Source organism: Tauraco erythrolophus, chromosome 25, assembly GCF_009769465.1.
Source record: "Tauraco erythrolophus isolate bTauEry1 chromosome 25, bTauEry1.pri, whole genome shotgun sequence".
NCBI lineage: Eukaryota > Metazoa > Chordata > Aves > Musophagiformes > Musophagidae > Tauraco > Tauraco erythrolophus.
Genome location: NC_141489.1, coordinates 1,041,229 through 1,066,213, shown reverse-complemented (window position 1 = coordinate 1,066,213; position 24,985 = coordinate 1,041,229). Strand labels below are relative to the sequence as shown.

Sequence of the window (24,985 nt, the reverse complement as noted above, 5' to 3'; positions counted from 1 at the left end):
CAAAATGCAACCCCGAAGCAGGAAAAGGCAAGCGGTAAAATCTCGGCAGCGCGTGGGCAGCTGCCAGCCCTGAGCTGTCCTGGGGCTCCTGGCCTCTACGGGCCTGGCAGCAGCCTGCAGAGAAGGTCAATGACAAGTGACGCTGGCTGCACCGCGTCGTACTCCGCAAACAGGTGACAGAGGTTCTCTGAATCCGTCTGGCTTTTGGCCACGAACCCAAAGATTCTTTGAAAAAGGAGAGAAACTTATTCAGTTTGCATCCGGGACTCCGAAGGAATACGCTTAAAACCAGCCCCAGCCACAGAGCAAGATCCCGGTCCCAGCAACTCCACCTGGCCCGCTCCCCAGTCACGTTTACTTGGAAGCAAAGCAGCCGGGAGGAGCGTTTCTGGCAAAGCTTCCCCCGCTGTGAAGGGTTTCTGGAGCACAAGGTAGAGCCAGAGAGAACCTCACTTCCCGAGCCCAGAGCGAGTCCCTGGGAAGGCGGATGAACTTGGATGGGGCTTTCTGCAGGGGGGGATGTGGGGGAATTGGGCTTCGCCAAGTCTCTCCTCGAGACCTACAGAGCAAAACTCCCCACAAAGCTTCACCCGTCTGCCCCCGTCTCATCCTGCCACCGCCTTGACCTTCACCGCATCCCCCCTTCGGTTCCAAGCTCCGATTCTCTGCTGCTCTGCAAAGCTTTGCAACGCGCCCGCTGGACAGGCGAGGCTGGCCCCAGGCAGCAGCCCCCCCCCTCCCCGGGTTTCCACGCGCCCGCCCGGGCTGCGGCAGCTCCTGGCACCCCTTACCTCGAGGACTTGCAGTATTTCTGCCACCTGAGGGAGGAACAGAATTGGATTTGCTCAGAGGCTGAGATTTAACCCATTCCGTCAGCCGCAAAGGCGAGGTTTATATTTAGCTCAACCCAGTGCGTTAAGCCCCGGGGCAGGGGCTGGGTGGTCGGGATTTGGGATTTTAAGAGATGCAGAGATGGGAGCAGCGGAGTGAGTGGGGAACTGCAGGGAAGTGGGCACCACGCGGCAGTGCCAACCGGCACGGACACCCTCAGCCCGCAGAGCAGCCGATAACTCACTTTCTGTTCTCAGGATCCATCCCGCAAAACCTGATGGCAGCCAAGGGGTAGTGTCGCCTGAAAAACACCCTGGGGGGGAGCGCAGCGTTAGGGGGGAAGGTGCCCAGCGGAGCTGGGGGCAGAAATGGGCATTTGCAAATTCGAGCCCTGCCCGGACTGTTGTGGCTGCTGGGGGAGAGGGGGTGCGGGGCACAGGGGGTGTGGGGCACAGGGGGTGCGGGGGACAGCGGGTGCCAGGGGACAGGGGATGTGGGGGTCCCACTCCCCAGTGCTGCCTCCAAGCTGGCAGCTGGCAAAGCGCAGGCAGCTGCGGGGTTCGGCCGGCTCCTGCCTCCCGCTCTCGAGATGTCGCTTCACGTGCAGCAGCATCATGCCCTGTGCTGTGCAGAGGGGTCCAGCCCATCCCTGGGTTGCAGCACGGTTTTGTCCCAGCAGGGCGCTGCACATGGGCACGCTGGCCGGCTGGGAGGCAAGGAGAGCACTGGGCGGCCAAGGACGAGCTGCATTCCCACGAGCTGCTTGGCTCTGCCCTGCACCTCGCCACCGGCGAGCCCTCGGCCGCGGCAGCAGCCTGGCAGCCCCATCCCAACCCTTCCCGGGCACCTCTTACTTCCTCTGGATGTCGGTCAGCGTGACTCCCTGCTCGGTCGCTCTGAAGTGCACGAGGGTGGGTGTGGGCAGCGTCTCCAGCTCGAAGGTGGAGGAGATGGCTTTCTGCACGGCCGGGGCTCCCGTCAGCGTCTCCACGTTCACCGAGTTGAGGTACAAGACGTTGCACACTGCAAGGACAGCGCGGAGCCAGGCTCAGCACGGGGCCCGCCGCGCGCCGGCATCTCGCTGTGCTGCGCCTGTGCAGCGCCGAGCACAGCGGGGCCGGGTCCCAGCACCATCCTGCACAACCAGGCACACGCACGTGGGTCGGATTTGTTTTGATGAAAATTAAAGGTTTGGTGACTCAGAAATTCTTCACAAATTTGCTTTGGTTTACTTTCATTCTTTGCACTAATTGTTTTAAAAGTCAAAGTATTTAACTTCCGGTTTCTAAATGTCACATTCGGATTTTTTTTTCTGTTTTTTTTGCATATTTCCTTTAATGAAAAGCAGAAATAGCCCAAGCCAACTGACGGCTGAAGGCCAACCTGAAACATGACATTTCAGGCTGATTGAGCTGTTTAAAGGGCTGTTCTGGGTCAAACTAAACCTTTCAGCTCGCCAACTTATTTTTCAGAATTTCCAGCAAAACAAAGCAGTTCCTGACTCCCCTGACTGCGCCATGACCCATTCATGCAGCATCCTGCTTGTCGCCCTCTGCTCTCACTGGGAGCCCACCCACCACTGCACCCGGGCTGGGGGCACCTGGGCACGGAGGAGAAGCAAAGACCCATCCCCGTCCCGCTGTGCGAGTTCCGTGCGTCTCCCATAAGGGCCCTCAGCCCCCGAGTGCCCCATCCCTCTCGTAGAAACTCCCTGTGTTCAATGCCCATCAGTTCGATGCCCATTGGTTTGATACCCTGCTTGAGGCCAAGCAGGAGAGAGGCTTAAAAATCAGGGGCTATTTGAAATCTTGGGAACTGAAGGTCTTTTCTCAGCCTTGGGACATTCAGAACTGTCTTTCCAAGCTTTACGTGAGGACCAAAGTCTCCCTTTTTTAAAAACATCAGGTTCCCTTTGCCAGCCCGTGATCTGAGGATGGGAAGAAAACCCGCAGGTGCCTCCAGCCTGGTGACAATGGCAGGGGGGGACATCGCACCAGCACCCGCGGACGTGCCGGGGTAACCTGCTGCTTTGCACAGGTCCAAAGGCAGCTGTTGGGGCTTGGCTGGCCCTGGTGACGGCAGCCTGCCCGCTCCTCACCGGCAGTTCTCTCCAGCGGGGATGGCACACGCTCCGGGGCGCAGTCAGAACCAGCCTCTCCATCAGCGAGATCTGCACAAACGACAAGCAGGAGCCCTGACGTGGCGGGTCCGGCTGCGCTGGGTCACCACTTCGCATCCGGTGAGATTCCTTATCCCACAAGATGCCCAAAGACCCAGGACTGCTTAAATTGCAGGGGGTTAGAGCAATAATTGATTTAACTGTCCTCCATCTCCCTCTCCTGGCTCCGTTCATCTCTGACCTCCCCGCTCCTCCTTTCCCTGCCCACCCTCCGTGGTCCCCTGCTCCCGCTGCTCTGCTGACCGCCCGCCGTCCCTGGCAGAAGCGAGTCACCACCGTCCCCTACCCGGTCTGCTCTCGCAGGTCCCTGCTCCACCGTCAGCCAGGGCAATCAGCCCCACTGCAGGGGCACCCGGGTGTTTCGGCCCCCTCCCCGCTGCAGGACCCTGCCCACCCCCCCGGACCGGCAGGTGAGACCGCTCGGAGCATCGCACCCCCTGCCCGACACCTACCGCGGGTGGGGATGCTGAGCGCGCAGGGCAGTGCCAGCGGCGTGATGGCATGCTGGTACACGAAGGCAGAGAGGCTCCCTGCAACACAGAGCTGCGAGTTGGGGGGGTCCTGGTCCCCGAAACCTCCTACCCACACGCCTCTGGCCCCACAACAGCGTCCCAGGGAGCTCGGAAGGAGTGCAGGGGGCTAAGCTGGACTATTTGGGGCATCACAGTGACAAGTGTGGGTTTTCCAACCCGCAGCCCACGTTCCTGTTTCGGTCCCCACTGCCACAGCCTTGCTGGCAGAGGAGTGGGGGCTGGAGGGCCCCCATGCCAACACCCTCACTGCAGGGCTGTGGAGCAGCCCCGGTCCTGGCCGGTGCTTCGAGGGGCTTTTGGGAACAGTTGCCAGGGCTGCCGGGGTGGCTGCGGGTGGTGGCACCGTCCTTACCGAAGTACGGCTCCTCGCTGGCCCCCTTCAGCTGCACCCCTTTGGCGGACGACTCGATGAGGAAGTGCCGGACGAGGTCACTGCTCTCATCGCCTGCGAGCGGGATCCAAGGCAGCGTCAGCACCGGCACGAGCACTGTTGTTTTCCCCCTGCCCACCCCTGCCCATCCCAGGGCATCCCGCAGAGCTTCTGCTCTGCGTGGCGAGCACGGTGCCAGCCCCCTGTGCGTGGGGACGGGCACGCACAGACCCCGCTGCCAGCGCCACTCGCACAGCCAGAGTCCTGCGCTTCTCAGCTCGCTTTAGGTCAACTGGTTTCGACTAATATCACCGTTCCGAGCGACTCCCTGTACCTGTCTGGCTGCCGGATGGAGAGACGGGAACCTTCATCGCCAGTCCGAAGGACCCCCGGTACGACGTGCTGTCCCGCACCACGAACGTGCCCGGCGCGGTGTCCGTCAGCAGCTGGATTGCTGTCAGAGCACAGGCGGGGGCTCAGCCAAGCAAAACAGGTGGAACCTCCCCCCTTTGCCCCCAGTGTCCGGCCGATGCTCTCACGGGGGGAGTCGTTCCCTGGCAGCGGCGAGGGACACTCCGGAGCGTTTGCTGAGGACGCGCACATCCCTCGTGCGGGCACCGCAGGGCACCGGCGCGGTCCCGGGGGTCCCTGCGGTCCCCGGCACTGAGCCAGCCCCTGCCCCGGCTGTGCTGAGTAGCAGCAGGAGAAGCTTCGCTGGACTTGAGGGGGCACAGAGGGTCCGTGGCACAGCCCATGACCTGCCAGGGGGTCCCTCCGTGCCCGGCGGCCCTGACTATACTTTGATTTGCCATCGCTGAGTCCCTACAGGACCCCAGTGTGGGCAAGAGCTGGACTTAGGTGGCAAATTCCAGCCTGGGAAAAGGGCAGGGGCCCTGCGGAGCGTCCGAGAGGGGGTTATCCCAGCGGAGACACTTCCTGCCTTACCTTGGTCCCTGCTGATGCTCGGCTTGAACCAGTATTTCGATGTGTCCATCACAAACTTCATGGTCGGCTGCCCAGCCCTGAGGGGACCTGCAAGAGACCTTACGGTGTCACGGCCAGTGGTGGGGACCTGAAAGACCACAGCAGACACCAGGGAGCAGGATGGAGCCTTAGCAAAGACATTTTTCTTTCAAGCTGGCCAAGGTTGAAGTTTTTTTCCAATCCTTTTGATCAGAGCTTCCTCCCTGCTCCTCAGAATAATTCATTCTCCACGTAATTATCTCTCTTGGCAGGCAGTGACGGAGCACAGAGAGGAGCACATGGGATGGCACAGCAGCGCTCGTGTGCCCAGCCCTGCCCCAGTCCACTGGACCGTGGGGATTTACGCCAGCTGAGGATCTGACCCACAAAGCTCTCCTGCTTTTCCCATGAGAATCCCAATTAAAACCCTCTGCCCTGAGAGCTGCCTCCACTCATCTCCTCCAGAGAACAATAGCCCCAGTGTTCACCCCGGGGTGGGCTACCTTACAGACACGGGTATCTTTAGATGTTCTCCAGAGCAAACTGGAACCCCAACTCCTCCTCCCAACCTGCTCTGGGCCCAAAAAAGGATGAAATGACAGAATTAATTTCCTCATTCTCAGGTGCAATAAAGATGTGTGTCTGCATTTCCTCAAGGGGACCAGGACCCTGCTGGCAACGTGCCGCCCCGGCTAGAGCAGGGCCAGCAGCAGAGAGCCGAAGGTCACCGCAGAGCCCTGCAACCCTGCAGGATCTCCATCTCCAGCAAGGACCTCCTGTCCTTCATGGCTATAAACCGGAGTGCAAAAGAGTGTTTGCCCCCTTCCCTGGCAGCTCTTGGGCTGCGCAGCCCCTTCCCCCAAAACCTGCCCCGCGGCAGAGGTACTCACTGTCCGAGACGCAGGAGAGCGCTGGTGCCGACAGCGCGTTGTTCAGGCCACCGAGCCCCGCGGCTGGGCCACGGCTGGGAGGGGGGGTCTGCTTGGCAGAGGCTGGGGGGGCTTTGGGCAGCCTGGGAGATGTATCTCCTTGTTCCAGGCACCCGTTCACCAGCAGCACCGGGATGTCGGCAGCGGAGTTGAGGATGGAGGGAGGGCAGCTGCTGGCCTGGCCCTTCTGGGATGGGGGGTTGCTGGCTTCAGTGTGGCAGGCTGCCCCAGGCTGGTGGGCACTCAGGGCAAAAGCTTCTCCAGAGTGGGATCTGAGGCTTGGGGAGGGCAGGTAGGGGCTGCCCAGGGAGCTGCCAGGGGACGGGCAGTCAGCGGTGCGGCTGGCAGCCGAGTGAGTGTCCGAGTGGTCGTTGTGGAGCGAGTGGGTGCTGCTGGAAGAGGGAGACAGAGAGCAGAGGGGATCAGTGGGGTCATTCAGCCAGGATGGGACACACAGCACACCCCAGAGACCACGCCAGCCCCACGGGCCAGCGGCCCCCAGCCTGTCCCCTGGACAACGGGACTTGGGGCAACCACCCCGCACCCCTTCCGTCCCCAAGACATCGGTCAGTGCCCATGGCCAGGCTGGATGAGGCTTTGAGTGACCTGACCTCAGGGAAGGTGTCTCTGCTCACGGCAGGGGAGTCGGAACTAGATGATCTTTAATCTAATTTAATTGGAATTCCAACCCAAACCATTCTATGATTCCATGATTCCATGATGCCCAGCCCCAGACTGGGACACAAGGCGGCATTTACCTTCCGAGGATGTAACTGGTGTCCGAGCCGGGACTGGTGGAGAGCAGGGAGACCCAGCTGCTGCTCTGCTGGGCCCTCACCACGGGCATGGGCTTCAGCAAACTGTCGAAGCCCGGGGAGGTGCCGAGAGCCCCGGGGCCGTAGGAGATGCTGTCCGCCTGTCCCGCCGCACAGTGCCGGGGCACGGCGACGCACTCGGACGCTTTGCTGCGGGTCGGGGAGGCAGCGCAGCGCGGGGTGCCCAAGCGGGGGCTCATGTGCCCAGGGGGGCTGGAGAAAACCACGCTGCCACCGGTGCTGTAGGTGCCTCTGAGTGCCCCTTTTTGGGGCAGGAAGCTGTTGTCCTGGGGGGACCTGGAGAAGGGGGTGCCCGAAGGGCTGGGGGAGCCCTGCAGCAGCTCGGGACACGCGGCTCTGCCCGGCGTCATCTCTATGTACTTAATGTCTGGAGGAAGAAAGAGGAGGTCGTTACCGATTCCGCGTTCGAGTCAGGTTCGTTAGCTGAGCTCAGGGGAGAACACGCGTCTCTTCTTCTTGCTGTTAATTTTGGCTCCAGTTCACGAGCTCTGCAGGGTGGGAGGTGCTGCTCCACCTCCAGCACCACGCGCTGCGGGGACCCCCGGGCACTGCGGGGAGACCCCCACGGCCCCACGCCGGATGCAAAGTCACAGTGACCCACCCCAGTGCTGGCGGGCGCCCCGGCAGGAGGGGTTACAGGCGGTCATGTCTGATGGCACAGACCCCCCTCGCCAGCGTTGCACAGCCGGAGCGTGCCGAGACCTGCAGCCAGAGGCGGGTGTTTCCTCCAGCAGCCGCTCTGTTTGTACCTGACTCAAGAGAAAAACATCTGGCTGCTCCCCCAGGGATGACGCCAGGTTCGGAGGGTGCCCACGGCAGCAGGCGCGTGGCCCTGCGCACCCTCTGAGCTGGCGGGGCGGAGGAGCACCAGGGATGACGCTTGGCCCCCAGGCACGGCTGGACGTTGGCACCGTCCACACCGTGGCTGCGGAGCGGGAGGCAGCGGGAAGCCGTGCGAGATGCGGGTGGTTACAAGGCTCTCGGTGCCAGCTGTGGGACCGGCCGTGCCAGCAGCACGCGCGGAGCCCAGGGCAGGGGCTGGCTGCGCTCCCTTCCCTCCTCCCATCCTGCACAAGCCTCTTTAAAGAAGTGGTTTCCAAGGCAGTTTCCAAGGCCGTTCCCGTGCCTGTGCCCCACTGCGGGGTTTTTTCCTGCTCTCCCACTCATGCTCGGGGCAGACAGGGTATCTCCTACCCCCTCTGCGTGCCACCGTTCATACGGTAACACTTGCTGGAGCACCACTTGCTCCAAGACCTTCAGTGGAGCCTCAGAGCCAGGACAGGGGTGCCCGGCTCCCTGGCACCCGATGCGCGGCAGTCGCCGGGCTCCGTGAACAAAGCCATAATTTCTGGCTGAGCCAGAAGGTGCCTTTTAGCAAGAGACACTCAGACTTGATTTAAAGGCTTGCAGCGATGGCGAATTCATCACCTCCCCAGGGAAGCTGTTCCGGTGGTTAATCACCTCCGCTGCCAGCGGCGTGCACCTCCCTGCTAGTCTGAACGTGCCCAGGTTTTTGTTTGCAGCTCCTGGTTCTTGCCCCGCCATGTGGTTCAGGAAAGTTCCCCTTCTTGAAGGTGTTTCTTGGAGAGAGGAAAGCCTTTTTGCTGCAGCGATGAAAAACTGCTCTTAACAGCCCTGAGCTCCCTGGCATTGACGTTACGTGCCGCGTTCCTGCCCTGGGAGCTGCCGGGGAGGGCGGCCGGCCGCGGTGGAGCCGCCGGCTCCAGAGTGCCGAGCGCTGCGGACCCTGTGTACTGCAAGGAACAACCAGAGCTCTGGGAGGGAAAGCTCAACGAGCAGGAAAAGCACACGTCTGTTCAAAAGCTGCTCTCTGAGCCCCTTCCCTCTGCCGCTCCCAGTGCGGGATCGGATCGGCACGGCCAGCGGAGAGCCGCCGCCGAGGCGCCGGGTAAGCCCGAAGGGCTGGTCCCAGTGGGGCTGCAGCTGGACTCGCTCCGGGAAGGAGCCAGAGCCGCAGCCTTCCCCCTCCCCGCGGCAGCTCCTCCGAAGCCCGTCCTTGGGAAGGCTCCGGAGCCACGTGGTGCTGCTATCGGCGTGCAAACCCTGACAGCGAGCTCTTGGCCGGATGCTGTTTGTCAATGTCTCCCTCAAAAGGGGAAAAGAAATGGGGATTTTAATTGTCCTTTAAAGAAACAACTGGGAAGCATCCGTGCCCTGCGCTAAGGGGGCCCTTTGCCTCCCGCTTTTCTGCCTTTGCTCCCGCTTATCAGGTGTGGTTAAACCTCAGGTATTTGCTCAAAACCTTGCTGAGTTTTTCAGCCTTGAAGGAGTTATTCAGAGAGGGCAGTGGGGTGGTGGGCACGGCCAGGGGAGGGACAACAGCGGGAGCCCGGCCAGAGCCTTTCCACGGGGCCAGCTGGCATGGGATGGGAGCAGCAGTCCCTGCACCAGTCCCACCAGGCTGGCCTGGGAGGTGGTGGGTGAACAAGGGTTCTGTGCAGCAGCACAAAAAAGAGGAGCTGTTAAAAGAAAATGAAAGCTGAAGTGAGGCTTTTGCCACTGAATTCAGGGCCAGATTTCCAGACATTCAGTTCCATGCTTGGAGCCAGGTTTTCCAAACCACCAGCGTGCTACCTGCTGAGCTGCAGGGCTCCAGCTGGGAGCCACGGCTGGAGGAGAGGCATGGGAATGCCTCCGAAGGGTCTGAGAAGCCAAGAGCTGAACCTGCACTTTGTCACAGAACGCTACCTCCAAGGCCACCTCCTGCCATCCCAGTGGTGGAGGAATGATGGAGGAATGATGGAGGAGTGATGCAGGGATGCTGGGGGGAAGCAGGGATGCAGGGATGCCGGGGGAAGCAGGGATGCAGGGATGCCAGGGGAAGCAGGGATGCAGGGATGCTGGGGGGAAGCAGGGATGCAGGGATGCTGGGGAAGCAGGGATGCAGGGATGCCGGGGGAAGCAGGGATGCAGGGATGCCGGGGGGAAGCAGGGATGCAGGGATGCCGGGGGAAGCAGGGATGCAGGGATGCCGGGGTAAGCAGGGATGCAGGGATGCTGTCTGCTCCAGAAAGGCCCAAGCCCCACCGCATGCTCGTGCTGCCCTGGCTCCTGCGCTCCCTGACTCCGGCTTAGCTGCTTCCCTGTTGGAGCATCAGGACCCTCACACCTGCCGGGGCTGTGGCTCCGCGCGCTTGCAGACACACATCTCGTCCTCCTCTGCCTCGCGCTCCCCATGCGGACGTTTGCACGAGGGCTCAGGGAGAACTGAATTTTTTTCATGCCTTGAACATCCTCTCCATTGACCTTCCTCTGGGAAGAGGCCCAGGGAGAGATTTTGAAGGTATTTCCGTGCCTAAAGACACAAAGAGTCAATAAGGCCTCTCAGAAGCAGCCAGGCTGCATCTTGAGGCACCTGAACACACCCCAGACGCGTCCTCCGGCGCAGCAGAGCGCTTGCGGCAGCGTGCAACGCACTGCCCGCGGGTGTCACCCTGCGCAGAGCGTGCTGGGCAGCTGACATGCCACGGAAGAGCCACGGGCGAGAGGGCTTGGATCCGAAGCAGCACACACAGCTCAGCTTTGGATCGCGGGGATGACGGAGAAGCATTGCAAAAGGGTTCACGTAAGGCACCCGGGCATGAGAGCAGACGGAGGGGGTGGTATGTGCTGCTGATGTGCTGCCTGGCGTATGCCAGGTATGCTGCTGGAGGAGCGCACAAGCCCTGGAAGAAGAATTTCCCTGGCAAAATGATTGGGAACATTTAAATGGGATGGTTGTGTAACCATCGGTACCTTAGCCCAGGGCTTTGGAAATTTGGCTTCGCATCCTTGTGCTTCCACAGGTCAAGTACGACCCTGGGAACGGCTCCGCTGCCCTTTGGCAGAGCCGGGCTGTGTGGGGCCGGCGCGCTCCGGGCATCGCGCCAGAGGTCAGCGCCTGTCCCTCGTCACTCACCCTGATAACTTGGATCGGGCGTTTTCTGGGAGCTACAAGCCCCGTTTCTAACAGAAATGTTTTCCCCAAACACAGGGAAACAAACATGAGGTTGAATTAAGGCTGTTCTCCCTGTTTTCTTTGGGATCCCGTTGAGCTGGCTGGACACGGAGCTTTCAGAAGCGCCCAGACCAGGTCACCACGCACGCGAGTCGGGCAGGGAGCCCGGACACACGCTCTGTTCTCCTGCTCCTTCACAGGCAGCCCCCATGTCGGGAGACAGCATCCCACGCTGATCCCGCTGGGACCATGGGGATGTCACCGATGCCCGTGTCCAGCCCTCCGCAGGAGCCCAGGGCCTCATCCTGCCCGGCGGGGCTGCGCGGGGCCAACCCCTCTGCCCCGGCCTCTCGCTCTGCCTCTTGCAGATGGTTTTCGCTGGGTCTGAGCCGCGCTGGCTCCAGCGCACCGCCGGCACCTTTCGCCTCACCTATTGCCTCCGGATCGTGTTCCTTGGTGGCGGCAGCGTCGCCCTGAGAAGCAGGTTGGACTGCGTCCTTCGCCGGCTTGCACGCCAGCGGCTGAAAGGTCGGATCGATTTCTAGGATCAGCTGGTTGAGACTCTCTATTGATATGTCCAAGGTAGGAGACACCAGCTGAGCCTCAGGATCCGGGCTGGTGTCCTCCTCCTCCTCCTCCCGTGGCTGATACGGGGCAGTGGGTCTCCCCAGAGAGGTCTCCCGCTGCCCCTTCCCCTGCGCGTGGGCAGCCACGTGCTCGAGCACGGGGTGGGCTCCGTACCGCCCCGCGCCGGGACGCAGGCGTGCGCTGGCGTGCACCATCGCCGACGGGTCAGCCCAGCCCTCCGTGGAGTAGTAGGCGTACTGCACCGGGAGCGCGGAGCAGCCCGGGTACCCCGCCGGGCGCAAGCTCTTGCCTTCCTCCGGTGAGGAAACACACACGGTCTGTCCAACGCGCAACACGTGGTTCTGTATGACCTGTGACATGGTTTGGTTTTCTGGTTTGATGCCTCAGAGTCCAAGGGAAACCACCTCCTCCTCCTCCTCCTCTTCCTCCTCCTCCTCCTCCTCCTCGCCTCTCTTTCTGCACCGGGGACCTCAGGACCCTTCTTCAATCCAGCGTCTCAGGCGGAAGAAGAATCTAAGGAATGCAGAGAGAGGAGCGGTTACACAGGCGTGCCCAGGGCAGGAGCAGACTTCAGCGGAAAAGACTGCAAAAACGGGGATTTGGAGTGCAAAGCTGGAATTCAGCTCCTAAGAAACAAGTCACCCAGTATCACTTTTCCACCCCCTCCAGCCTCTGCTCCCAGTGCCACAGCGCATCTGGGCAAGCGCGCGGAGGATTAATTTGCAACAGCTTTTCGGGATTCAAAAGCCGAGAAACTCCATCCCGCTTCGTTTGCACAGGGCAGGACCGAAACGAAGCGTCGGCCGGACAACTTTTGTGTGGGATCCAACTGCACCAGGAACGTGTGGGGACCCCCCAGCTGCTGCCCTCCCACGTGCTCATCCATGGGAGCTGCCATTCCACAAAACTCGATGCCCCCAAATGTGCCAAGGGCACCTCGCTGTGTTGTCTGGGGAGGAGGAGAACAAGCCCACCCCTCCGTGCCCTCTGTGGCAGCCAAACCCCAAGGTCTCCGTGCCCAGGGGCACAAAAGCCACACACGTTCCCCGTGCCTGTACTGCCACACACAAGTTCCCCGGGCCTGTCCTCTCCGGGCAGCTCTGGTGGGGACCACGGGATGTCGGGAGCCAACGGCTCACTGACCGGAGCTAATCCTACAGCTCGGGGCGCCCCGCTCCGTACCCGGTGTGGCTCCGGTGCGTAACGCACACGAACACTGGGCTGATTAAACACTTATTAAAACATTCGTCCTTTCCTGCGTCGGTCTTATTTACTGACTTATTTCCTCCCCTGTCTCGGATTGATTAACCACGGAGTCACGGGATTAGGAACGAGACCCGTTGCTCCCGGGCAGGGGAGCCCGCAGCGCGCCGTGGGCGAGGGCGGGAGCGCGGGCCGGCGCCGTACGTCACGTCTGGCGAGCGGTGACTAATCGCCGCGCCGGGTGCTGAGAGCGGTTCCGGAGGTGGCTCAGAACGGGCGGCTTTGCCCTCCACGAATTCGGGAACCCTGAAGAAGCCTCCTGCCGTGGAGAGCGGTGCCCAGAACCGCCCAGCCTGATGGAGGCTCGCCAGTTAGAAGCCAAACATCGCTGCTGCCCGCGGCTGCTCCCAGCGTACGGCACGCGGGGCGGCTTCGGATCATGAGTCACACCAGTGAACGCTCTCAAGAGAGCGAGGAGAGGTTTTTAAGGACTGCAGAAGTGAATAGATACTTCAAACCCATTTAGTGCCCTCCCAGTCCGATCCCGCTGTGCCTCCTGAGCCCCTGACAGATTTTATTCACAGGCTGGTCCGTAAGAAAGGCTCAGGAAAGGACGTGTCCAGCACCATGACCTGTGCCGTGGAAGGGGAAGCACCGTGACAAGGCAGCTGTTGTGCCTTGAGTTGAAACGGGACAGGCACGTGGCACCCCCGAGCTGTGACCGACCCCCCGGAGGGAAAGACTTGCAGCTCCAGCAGCACCTCTGGGCATCGGGGCTGCGCTCGGCCAGGCAGCTTCGTCCTGGTGCTGGTGGGAGACAGACCGAGTCCAGAGTAGATTGTCCCTACGGAGGGCTGGTTGTGAAGGGATCTATCCGAAAATGAGTGGGAAGAGCTGGATCTAAGGGAAGGTGCTCCCCAGGCTGGGGGGGCAGGTGGGTGAGGTGCTGCCAGCCCAGCAGCCGTGCCAGGGCCAGCACCTGCGCCTTGCTCTTCCTTGGTGCTCCTGGGTGCAAACGCCAAGGCCCAGAGGATGCAGAAGTGGGCTGGGACCCGAGTTCCCCTTTCCCACCGGGCAGCCGGGCTGGCTGTGCCAGGGCTCTGCCCATGGAGCTTGTGCCGCCTCTGATCCGGTCGCAGCGCGGCTCTGCCGTGCACTCGGTCAGGTCCCAGGTAAGCGACCTGCCTGATACTGGTTTCCTGCCTCGGAGCACGTATGTGCCGTGACGCCGTGGGCAGCGCCGGGAGGAGCACGGCACGGTACAAGGCTCCGAGGGAGCATTTGTTAAATATAAAAAGAAGAGTCATTCCAGGTCAAAAACACAAGTTAGATGGAGTGAAAATTGGATTCTCCCCTGGGGAGAAGAACTGCCTGGCTCCAGCCAGCGTCCGCAAGACAAGGCTGGTTTTAATTTAAGTAGGTACAGAAATAACGTGCAGTCTGCATGAAGCAGGACTGCCGGGGCTTCCAGGAGCATGCACGCAACAGCTTCCCTCCCCTCTTGTACTCCTGCCCCGAGTGTTTGATCTTTCTCATGCCTGATGCTGCCAGAATCAGCCTCCAAACCTCATTTCTCCTCCCTTCCTCTCTCCAGCTTCCAGTGAGAGGTGTCCCAGGCTCCTCACCAGGATCTCCAGCCTCGGCTGAGGCTCTCCTGCCGGAGCAGCAGAGGAGGAGGAGGGTTCTGGTGAAGGAGGCTAATCACAGGTGACTGTTACCCACCAGCATGGTGCAGCCACAAGAAAGGCAAATGCTGCCCACAGACATCAGGACTTGCCAAGAGCCATGGGAAAGAGCAGTGCCCTCGCGTACCGCCCCGGCGAGGGCTGGGCAGCGTCCAGCTGTGCCCCTGGCCGGACAAGAGGGATGAGGCTGGAACACAATGTGCAGGCAGGGAGCCCATATTGCGCAGCAAAGCTGATGGCACATCCGTGCCGTGCCACGGGGTGCGATGCCCTTCGCTCCGGCGTTGGCAGCGGAGTGAGTTGGCAGAAGCGTGGCAGCCCTGGCAGGGCTAGCCCAGGTGCTGCCGCCGAGCCCGGGAGGGTTTCCTGGCCGCACAGAAACACCGGGGGAAGGAGCACTGCTCCTACAGCTGAGGCAAGGCCAGCGCAGAAGGGATGGAAATAAACTGGCCACAAACCCATCTAGGACTGGAAATTACAGAATTTCTGCTTCCGGCAACAGACTGTGCAACAGAATTCCCCCCGCGGTGACGGGGACGAGTCCCAGATTTCAGATGCAGACGGACACACTTGCAGGGCTCTTGGTGAGGCCACTGCACTCAGAGAGCCGGCGCGGTGAGGCAGGAGTCGCAGTTCAGCCCCGTAGCCCCAGTCCTGCCCCCCACCTCCAGCCCCACGGCGGGCGGCCCCTTGACGTGAAAACACAAAGCAACGACGTGCAAAGGAGCCGGGCTGGGGGGGTCGGGGCTGGGGGCCAGAGCCGGAGCACCCATGGGGAGAGCCCCGGCAGGAGGTAGGGTGCTGGGTCTGGGGGGCCACGGGGTGCCTCCTGGGCGGCGGCGGGAGAAGCGGGGTGCCCGTGGGCCAGGGCTGTGCCAGGCACACCCAGCTGTTGGATAACCGCCCTGCCCGAACCCGCCAGGCACAGCGCAGCCCAGCCAGGCTGCAACGGCCACGTGGACCGAGCCCGTGGATCCTGCACGGAGCAAAGTCCCTCCATGCTCGGCCCCGTCCCGGCTCCGTCCGCCGGAGCACGGCGAGCTCAGCGCCGACCCCCAGCTCCACCTCCGCGGTGCTCGCCCGGGCTCCGGCAGGTCAGAGGAGGCCACGGCGGTGCCGAAAACGCTGCGTCTCAGCTTCGCCGGGCAGCTGCCCAGCCCCGGCTGTCCCAGCGCGGTTATTTGGAGCGGAGACACCCGAGCTGGGACACGGGCTCGTCCGCCGCCCGCGCAGACACCCCAAAACAGCCGAGCCAGCTGCCAAGTCCGGGTTGTTTTTCCGTGCAACGTGAGCCCGGGCAGCCTCCCGCTGACAAGGCGGTGAGACATCCCCTCACCGGGAAGAGCAGACGGAACTGGGACACCCGGGATTTACCGAGCTCGTTACACCCGGTTTAATGACCGTGAGGGCTGCGGGGTGACCTGCCCAGATTAGCAGGGCGTGCTGATGAGGTTGAGGAAAAAAGTTGCCATGGTTGTGCCGTGTTTTGCCTGCAGAGCAGGGAGCCCCGCGGTATCACATAGCAAATATGAATATACCCCCAGCTCCGGGGGGGTCTGGCTCCTGGAGCCGGAGGCAGCTGGTGCCCGGGGAGGGGGCAGCAGTAGCCATCCTCCGCAGCGACCCCCTGCCAGCAGCCCCAACGCGTCATGTCGCTTGTTTAGCAACATCCCAGATTTCTGCAGGGCTCTGCAGGGTTTTGGACCAGGAGGGCCATTAGTAATGTCCAAATTGCTGCTCAAATAACTCCCTCTCCCAGTGCCATGTGCCCTTTCCCCCTCCCAGGATGGCTCTTTCCCCTTTGGCAAGAGCTTCTCTGGGTACAAGAGGAGCCGCAGAGCCTCGTGCCCCATTCCCAGGAGAGGTCCCAGTGCAGCCAGGAGGGTTTTCCCTCCAGCTCTTTGTAGCACGAGCCGTGGGCATGGGAAGCTCGGGGAGGGGGCAGCAAGAAGAGCATCTTTGTAAGAGGGTATCTGTCCAAAAATAGACTAAATTGGCTAATCCTAGGAATGTTTGAGACAAATTACAGGAAGGGGAGACTTTCTAGACACACTGAGAAGCTCCATGGAGCACCAGCCAGGATTTTTCCTTTCTGAGACCACATGCACGTCTCACCTCCATCTCCTGGTGGAACTGGGCTCGGCAGTATTATTACAACGGAAGCTGCAGCATGAGGGAGGCTGTTTCCCTGCATTTCAGGGGCACCGAGGGAAGGCAGAGGGTGGGAGCTGCTGCACAGAGGGCTCTGCAGACTCTGAGCATTTCAGAAGGACACTGTACATCCACGCTGCCAGGTCCACGTGCCCTTGAGTGTGCAGCACTGCACCCCAGGGCTTGAAACCTTGCGAAGCCGCAGACCGTGCTCCGTGCTCCTCTCTTGGGTCCAAGGGACAAACAGCACAAAGTGGGACTAGATACTCTTCCTCCCCTCCTTGATACCCTTCCTCCCCTCCTCAGACCTCCATACCCCTGCCAATACATGGGCTCTGCTCCCCTCCGACGCAAGGGTGGATCCTCAGGACCTGGGGTTTGGTTCTGCAGCATCTCTTGGTGCTGACCTGAGCCGCGACGCTTGGACCTGGCTGACTGTCAGCGGCTTCAGCGAGCGCAGGGGTCCCAAACAACCCCGGCGAACACACAGCCAGCTGGTTTTCCTCCCCAGCCCTACGCAAACCAGTGCCTCCAGCCCGTCACACTTGGTGCTACCACGTGTTATTTTTATTGCCGTGAACTCTCAACACTTGGCCGCACCGCAGCCTCCCACTGAAAAGCGGGGTGCGCACCCCCCATCGCGACCTCGTTTCTGCAGGCTGGGTTCACTCCAGGCAGAGGGAACGAAGCATCTCACACCACTTGCTCAGACACCCTCACCCAACACCACTGGAAATCTTAAGCAGGCTCCAGGCTCTGGGTAAGTAGCAAAGGTAATTGCCGATGAAATAAGCCCCATGGGCTCCTAAGAAGAGCCCAGAACTGACTTAGCCTGAGCGATATGCGTGATCCCGTGCCATTTCTCCCAGGCCATGCAGCAGCCTCCCCACCCCGGCTCACCAGCGCCGGGTGTCCCTGCCAGCCGGCCGCGGTGCGCGGGCAGGAGCAACCGTGTCTGGGCTCATTCGGCATCTCTGAGCAGATTCCTCCCAAGGCACAAGAACAATTCCCAGCTCAATGCAGAGGAGCAGCAGAAGGAAAAGAAGTGATGGAAGAGAGGAACTGGTACAAACTGCAGATAACAGTGGCGTGGAGGATCGAAGGGAAGAGAGGACTTGAGAGAGACAGGGAAAAGGCAGAGACGGCCCTTGGAATCAGCCCTGGGCAGGTACCTGCGCTGCGGCTGCTCGTCCCCTGTCCCGCTGCAACGCCTCCGACAGCACCTCAGCTCTTAAATCAGCACAAGGGTGAGTCTGTGCAAAGCTCTGTCCTCCGGGAGCCTTGGATTTAACGGGAGCCCAGTCCCTCCCACCTGGGCTGAGCTTTGCTGGGTGCAGCCCTCCTCAGGCCAGGTGTGATGCAAGAGGGGAGACCCAGACGCCGGGATACAGGGATACAACCCGGAGCAGCGCTGGTGGGAGGCTGGGCTGACTGCAGAGCACGCTGGCACGGGATGGCCGAAGGCAGGGATCTGCCCAAGCTGCTCAGGAGGACTTTTAGCTGGTGCAGAGCAGGTAACTCTGCCTGGAGCAGCTGAGGATTTGATGCTATGGGACCGTGCTCTGCCCTGGCCGTCCCACGTGGGTCAGCAGGAGCCCAAACCCCGTGCTCAGCCCTGGCACCGGCCCCCTTGCACCTCGCGGAGGGAGAACGGGCAGGGACCGTGCTTCGGCCTCGCTCTCCCACCGTCGGCTGAAGGCTGTGAAAATAAACGAAGAGGGAACAAAAGCTCAGGACCGCTCCCCAGCCGGAGCGTCGTAGCGGTGGTTTCTGTCTGCTCCTCCCAGCACTGGGTCTGTCGGTGCCCTCTGCACCAGGCAGCAGTTTAAGAGGTCGCAGCCCGGCCCTTTGGCACTGCCTCGTGGCAAAGGTGCTGGCTGGGTGAGACGGGTCCAACTCGGTGCAAGGGGAAAGGCACCATCTCCCATCACGTCAGGCTAAAGGGCGGCTGTAGAATTCCCAGGCTGCTCTGGCCTGATCTAAAGAAAGACCCGGGTCTGCCCACACCCTCAGCACGATTATCCCACTGGTGTGTTACAGGGAGCTGGGTAAAAAATCTATTTAGAGGCAGCTGTGTCTCCTCTAAGCCGTGTTCGCACGGTGCCCAGCCCGGGGCGGCCGGGCTGACTGCTGCGTTTGGCTTTGCCCCTTGGGAAGGGGTGATAATCAATAATCCTCAAACACCTTTTTGTATCACTGTACATTTTGGCTCAAGGGTTTCTTCCAGTTCCAGTGGGCACGGCGCCACACAGCAACCTTTACAATCCCCTACCTGAAATGCCCTTTTTCAAGGGAACTGCCTATTCTGCTGCCCATAAACGCCTTCGGCTTACCGCAGCATTGCCACACCGCTAAGGGACCCTTTGAAACGTCCGATTTTATCAGGAAATACACCATATAAATTCCCTTCCTTTGAATTCCTTGATCTCACTTTGCTATCTTTCCAACGGTTTATTTATTACCGGCGGTTGTTCTTTCCTTCCCGCACACCCCCGTTTCACGCCGCCAGCACAGCCCCTTTCCCGCTGTAACGGCTGCGGGATCGCGGTGGGGACTGATCTCCGGCACTTTTCCCTTTCCTGGCTGGCAAAATTCACCACTGACGTGGTACCCGACAGATGGCATCTGTAAGCTGAGGATGCTCAGCGCCGCTGTCACTGTGCACACAGCACCAGTGCTGGAGGGAGCAGACGGGGGGGTGGTGTTGGGGAACCACGATCCGCGTGGGGTCCCTCAAGCCGAGCACCTCGTCTCTGGCGGGATGCTCGGGCAGGTATAGGGGACTGCAGATACACACGGCGTAGGAGGGGGAAGCGCCAGGACTGGGGGGGTTTTGGCAGTAGAAAAGGTGCCTTTACGCTCTGGTCCCCTCCTGAGCAGCCTGGACTCAGAGCACACCCAGCTCCGATGATGTTCTTCTACGGGGTTTGCAGCCCTGTAAGCTCGGCGCTTTGTCAGCAGGTTAAACACGTTGGTCAGGGCCCAGCATCTCCTTTGGGTGAACGGCACGCGGCGGGCGCGCACGTCCAAGAGGGACCCTGTCCCAGACAGCTCCGGCCCACCGCCCCAGCCCCGGCCCCAGCCCACTGCTGGTTTGTGCCTCGTTTGAAAGGTGGTGGCCAGACGAAACGGGACTGCAGCGCTGGGCTGGTGTCCGCAAAAGAAGGTGCTTCCATCGCACCGACACCTTGCACCCGCGTTAACTCGCTCAGCAGTAAATAAATAAATATATGCATAAATAAATGCAATAAATAAATACATAAATAAATGCAAAGCTGTTTGCTGTGTGTTCACGTCCCGGCCCATTCGCCCCCGGCTCGCAGAGGCCTCCCTGGCCCACGGAGACGCGATGCTTTCGAGGGGATCGGGTTGTGGCTGCTATTGGCACTTACAAAGCCGAACTGAAACCCTGCCTTGCTTTTTGAACTTCGCTTTCAATCTGCAGCACAGACGTTCACGTCTCAGTGCTTTTCCATTTGCATTGTGTGAGGCACCCGGAGATGTCCTGGAGGGGCCAGTTGCTATAGAAAAAGGGTTGTTTGTTGCAGCACTGTCAAACTCCTCCCCGAACGCTGAAGCGAACACGAGCGCAGAGATATTGCGAGACCCCTCAGAAAAAAAACACCGTTTTCCTTTGGCTTTGACTTCGCTGGTTTTGCAGTGAAGCCAAGATGTTCAGTGTCTCTTTGGCCGAGCCATTACATCTTCTTTGTGCTCTCCGTATGCGTGGAAGAGAAACGGGAAAAAATTAATGAGGTGGACAGAGGGCTTGTCACCAGAGCAGGGCACTTTGCACGGCCCCGAGGGATCACTAACCCGCTGCACAGGTGTAAAAATGTCCTTGCATCAGGGCTCTGTCATCCCAGTTACAACCGGGGTTAAGCCGAATTTACTGAGGATGTTTTGTATTTAAGCAGCAACACCTGTGGGAACCACGCGCCACTCAGCCGTGCGGGTGTTCTTACACCGAAGTGAAAAATCCCCCCACGAACCAGCCTCTGAGTCATCCTGATTGTCCCACCCTGAAGGCCCCAAACGTTATTCGCAGACGACACAGCGCTGTCCTCCAGCAAACAGCACGGCCCCGGGCACCGTACACAGGTACGCAGTCGGGCAGGTGGGTGAAGCCGTGGTACTGCAGCTCCTCCAAGGTGGGATGGGATGGGATGGGATGGGATGGGGTGGGATGGGATGGGATGGGGTGGGATGGGGTGGGATGGGATGGGATGGGATGGGATGGGATGGGATAGGATGGGATGGGACGAGATGGGATGAGATGGGGTGGGGTGCAGCGGCTGCCTGCAGAACAGAATGGACCTTCCCAACAGAAGCAGGCTGCAAAAATAGAGAACGAAAATTTATTTCAAGAACAAGAGAGGCAGATAGCCATGTGGTCAGGATGATGTAGGTTTCGTAAATGCGTGGTTACTTGTTTCTGGAATTGAGCAAAATAAACACAGAGATATCGATGAGCTGAGCCAGTATGAAACAGCATTTTCGGAGGAACAAATATTGGTTATGAATAAGACCTGGGAGTGCTTCCCGGGAATGCACCTGTGCAAACGAGGAGAAAAGGTTAAAAAATCCCTCTTATTTGTCACCTCTGCTTGGAACAGAAGATCTGTTGCTTGAGGGAAGCGCAGAGTGTCTCTGCGGGCGCTGGGGCAGGGGTGAGGTGGGAGAGGCCTCGGGCTGAGACCTTCAGGTGATGGGAGGGCTGGAACAAGGGACTGTCCCCCAGGTCCTGCTTCCTCCTGGGATGGCCCTTGGCAGCGTCGGTGGCAGAACCCTCTGCCGGTGGCTCCTCTGCCTCTTCTTCACTAACACGGACCTGTCTGTGCAGAGCCAACTTCTCCGAGCACAGCCCTACCCAGGATGTGCTCATGAAAGACAAAGTATTCATTTGACAGCTGAAAACGAACAAATACAACCCGTGAGCTGTCCCGAGCAGCTGCTCTGCCTGGTCGTTCTTTGGGAATGTTCTGCCCCGTGTCCTGCGCTGAGACCCCCTCCCTCCCACCCCCGGCTCCAGAAAGCCTCGCAGGAGGCTGACCCAGGAGAAGCAGGGTGGCAGCACGCCTGGCACACCAGGAGTGATGCGGGCAGCCGGCCATGCAGTAAATCTGGGCAGGAAGCAGCCTGCTGCTATCTTCCTCCCTCCTCCTCCTCCTCACCCCTCCAGCCTTCCTCCCTCCTCTGGGGCCTTCAAAAAGGAAGAAAACATGGCAGGCACTGCAATACACACCTGGAATCACCACCGAGGGCAATGACCTTCCTTGGGATTGACGGCACAACTGGTGCGAACAGAGCAAGTCCAGGCAGCTCCCAGGGAAACCTTGGAGGGATGCCTGACCTGCCTTGTGCTGGATTGGACCTCACCAGGCTGCCAAGTGGCACAGGGCAGCGGGGAGGACCACGAGTACCCACCAAGGTCTGGAACTAGGTCCTGCTGCCACCTCCAAACACCCCCAGAGACACCCCGAGCCCAGCCAGCCCCTTCTTTGGGCGTGGGAGCACGCGGGCACAGCGTCCAGCGCTGCTGGGCAACGCCGAGCCCGAAGCACCCAGCAGCACTCGTGATGGTGGGCGCTGCCCGGCGCAGGGGGCGATGGAGCGACGCTGGGCACGTGCCGGGGCAGCAGGCAGCCCGCCGCACCACCACCGAACCCTGGCACCGCAGGGCTCCCTTCAACAGCCACGTGGGTGCTGCTGGGACCTCGCCGCTTCCGAAGCCTGGGCCAGGTGAGTCACCCTTCTTGGAACAACAAACCACGTTTACTCAGAAGAGTGACGAGCCCCTTGGGTTCCCCCAGGGAACGTTAATCAGCCTCTTACTGAAAAAGGACCTTTTGTTTTCTAGACCTTCCAGTTAAGATTTTCGTGGACTGAAAGCACAAGCCTCCGCCACGCCGTGCCCGGGGGCATCGGGGAGAGTCAGGGCCGGCCACGAGCTGGGCAAGGGAAGGAGCAGCTCCCTCCGTGCCACGGCGAGGGCTGGCCGGGGTGCCCCGAGCCGACAGATGTGTCTGTGCAGGAGGGAATGGAAAAGCAACTGCCGCGGCCCGGAGCACGCCGGCGGCGCGGGCTGGGCTGCGGCAGAGCGCCCGGTGCGTGCCCGCACATGCCAGGTGGTGTGAGGTCTTCGGCAGCCGGCGAGGGGAAAACCACTGACGTCAATGAAATAGGATGAGGTCCTGCTGCTGCCCTGCGTGGGCAAAGCTGAGGTGGCAGCACCGGGTGGCTCCTACAGCCTCCCCCAAGGAATTACCTCGCTGTGGAGGTGGAGCACGGAGAAAAACCCTTTTTTGGCCAGTCCTGCGTGCCACTGGCAGTTTACCATGTGCAAACGAGCTACAGACGAGCCCAGAAGATGACTGGCATCTAGAGGCTCCCTGCCCCAAAGGGCACCGAGGATGTTGTACAGATGTTGCTCAGCATGTAACGGAGTCTCCCAAGCCGCTGCCACCCGGGACACACATCTTTGGGGTGTTTTCTCAGGGGTTGGGGACATCAAAGCCAGCCAAAGAGCACAGCTCTCTGCAGCACGCATCCGCGGCTTGCGTTTTGCTCTTAAAATTGCAAAGACTTAGAGACTGGATTCTTCCTGTCTCAACAGCAAGCCCTCTTCCTGAGGCAGCTTTTAACTGACCATTTTAGTGAGGAAACCTCACATGGTCCCCATAACCCAGGCGGCAGCTGAGCCCGCGGCACGCGTGCGCTGTGCACAAAGCCTGCAGACGATGCACGGAGCTGAGATGAAGGCATCACACCTGTCTGCGTGCACGCTTGTTTGCGCTCCAGCGGCCTCTCAGAGGATGCATTTCTGCACCCACTGACAGCACTGCAAGGGGAGAGACATGAACCTCTGAGCTGTAGCTGTTGACAGCTTTCGACTAAATAATCACTTGCCTGGAGTTTTCTTCTCCAGGGTAAGAGAGATGCCTGAGGTTTCATGGTGGGTGGAAGAAGAAAAGGACATGACACCCAGCTCTCGCCACTCTGCCCGACCAGTGGAGTATCCTTCCCACCTCAGAGCTGCATTTTAAACCAGTATCACCAAGTTTCCCGTTTCCAGGAATGAGACTCCTGCAACCCCAGGGCGCGGAACTGTGAAACAGCTTTTGTCTTGGAGCTGGCGTCTTTGTTATCAAGGTGAAGTCAACGAGAACAATTGTTTCCACACTTGCTTTTCCTCTCCGTAATCAGCACTGTTTGCTCATGCCGCAGTGCCCCGCGCCAGCCACTGGTAGGGACTGGCAATTTAGGTGAATTGCACCCGTATTTGTTCAACGGAAAAACCTGCAAACCCCACTGCAACGGGGGCAGGGGGAGGATTGCGGGCACCGCCAGCGAGGTTAATTACAGCTCTCGTTGCTAATAGCAGGGGCGAGCAGGGATGAAAGAAGGGACGGCACAGGAAGGGGAAAGGTAGAGCCAAAGGGTATTGAGGGCCTCCGGATGGGTGCAGCAGCAAAGGGTTGGAGAAGAATAGGCTGATTATTGTGGGTTTACTGGGATAAAGTGGGCAAGGATGGCAACATAGGTGAGAATCATTTGCTGCTGGAGGGCTGCCAGGGCTGTGAGAGGGGCCAGGGCTGTGCTGAGGGTGTGCAGCCACCTCTCTGCAGCTGTGCAGCGAGAGGCAGATGTACGTTTCCATCTCACAATGGCTAAAATCCACCAAAACCTGCAGCAGCATTTGAGGGGCTGAGGATCAAACACTCCCTCTGCAGCTGTTCCCAGATCTCCAGCTCTCCCCTGGCAGAAAAGTCGGGATGTGCTCTCGGGAACTGTTTTCCACACTGAGCCACACACTGGCCACGCACAAAGTGCTCCAGTGCTACCTGGATGCTTGCCCTCGGATCCCTTGTAGCCTGGGCATGCATCACTGTGTCAGAACTCCCCAAGGTGCTTGCTTCGCCTTTGTCAGCAGCCCAGGGAAGCAGCCGGGCTGCCGGGTGGGCTTCTGTGCGGCTCACATTCCAGGGGACCCGGAGACAATGAAGCCATGGTTTGTCCGACTGGGAGCATTGCAAAGGGCTGACTCACAGCTGCTGACACTTGTCACGCTGAAAGCATTTTGATATTTATGGAAGGCTGTTTGCATCCGCAGCGCAGGGTACGGCAGGGCCAAATGCTCTGCGTGCTTTCTGCATGCCCCAGCCCTGGCCTGCAGTGGCCCGGGCTGCCCGGGGCGGCAGGGCTCCCGGACTGCACTGGCACCTGCCCCGCTCTGCCCATGGTCCCACCAGGGGCTCCAGGCTGGGCCGTTTCTCAGTGAAAGAGGCATCTCTTTGTCCTGGACAAAGCCCTCAGCACAAGTCCTGTCCATTCCTGTCCCACACGGTCCTGCAATATTTTTCAGGCTTTGCCCTTGGCTCAGGGATGCAAAGGGCTCCGACTGGGATGGCCAAGCCATGGCAGTAACAACCCAGAGCACAGACAGCTCACAGCAAAGCACTAGTGCCCCTGAAACCTCCTATGCAGGGCAAGCAAATGCCCGTCAGACACCACTTTATTAAAAAACTTTTAGTTTTGATGTGGGGAAACCCATCGCTCCTTCTCTTTCCAGTCCGTGCCTCTGCTATTGTTGAAGTCTGCAGGAAAAGGAAGGAGAAGAGGCCCCCCTGGTTCCTTCCTGCACGGGGCCGGGGCTGCCCGCGGATGGGGCAGGCACGGTGGGGCGGCTCTGCGTGTGCCCGGCTCCGCTCCACGCCGGAGCTGTTCTGCCAGCGGGCTCCAGCCCCTGGGACTGCCAC

General features: G+C 60.4%; 1 protein-coding gene across 1 annotated transcript; it reads right to left on the bottom strand.

The window, feature by feature from the left end:
- Positions 1–95: 95 nt before the first annotated feature.
- TNS4 (tensin 4) lies at positions 96–11,546 on the bottom strand. Its single transcript, XM_086626621.1, has 12 exons — positions 11,030–11,546; positions 6,564–7,008; positions 5,767–6,197; positions 4,859–4,945; positions 4,248–4,367; positions 3,896–3,988; positions 3,463–3,540; positions 2,930–3,001; positions 1,686–1,854; positions 1,076–1,144; positions 792–818; positions 96–225 (listed from the first exon to the last, which is right to left on the bottom strand). Exons 1-12 carry the CDS (start codon positions 11,544–11,546, stop codon positions 96–98), a joined length of 2,238 nt encoding a protein of 745 aa, XP_086482747.1.
- Between the last annotated feature and the right edge of the window lie 13,439 nt (positions 11,547–24,985).

Coding starts and splice junctions, on each gene's coding strand:
- TNS4 (XM_086626621.1), bottom strand. CDS start 11,546: ATGTCACAGGTCATACAGAACCACGTGTTGCGCGTTGGACAGACCGTG. Junction 6,198..6,563: donor ACCAGTTACATCCTCGGAAG/GTAAATGCCGCC, acceptor TCCCTCTTCCAG/CAGCACCCACTCGCTCCACA. Junction 819..1,075: donor ATGGATCCTGAGAACAGAAA/GTGAGTTATCGG, acceptor TTCCTCCCTCAG/GTGGCAGAAATACTGCAAGT.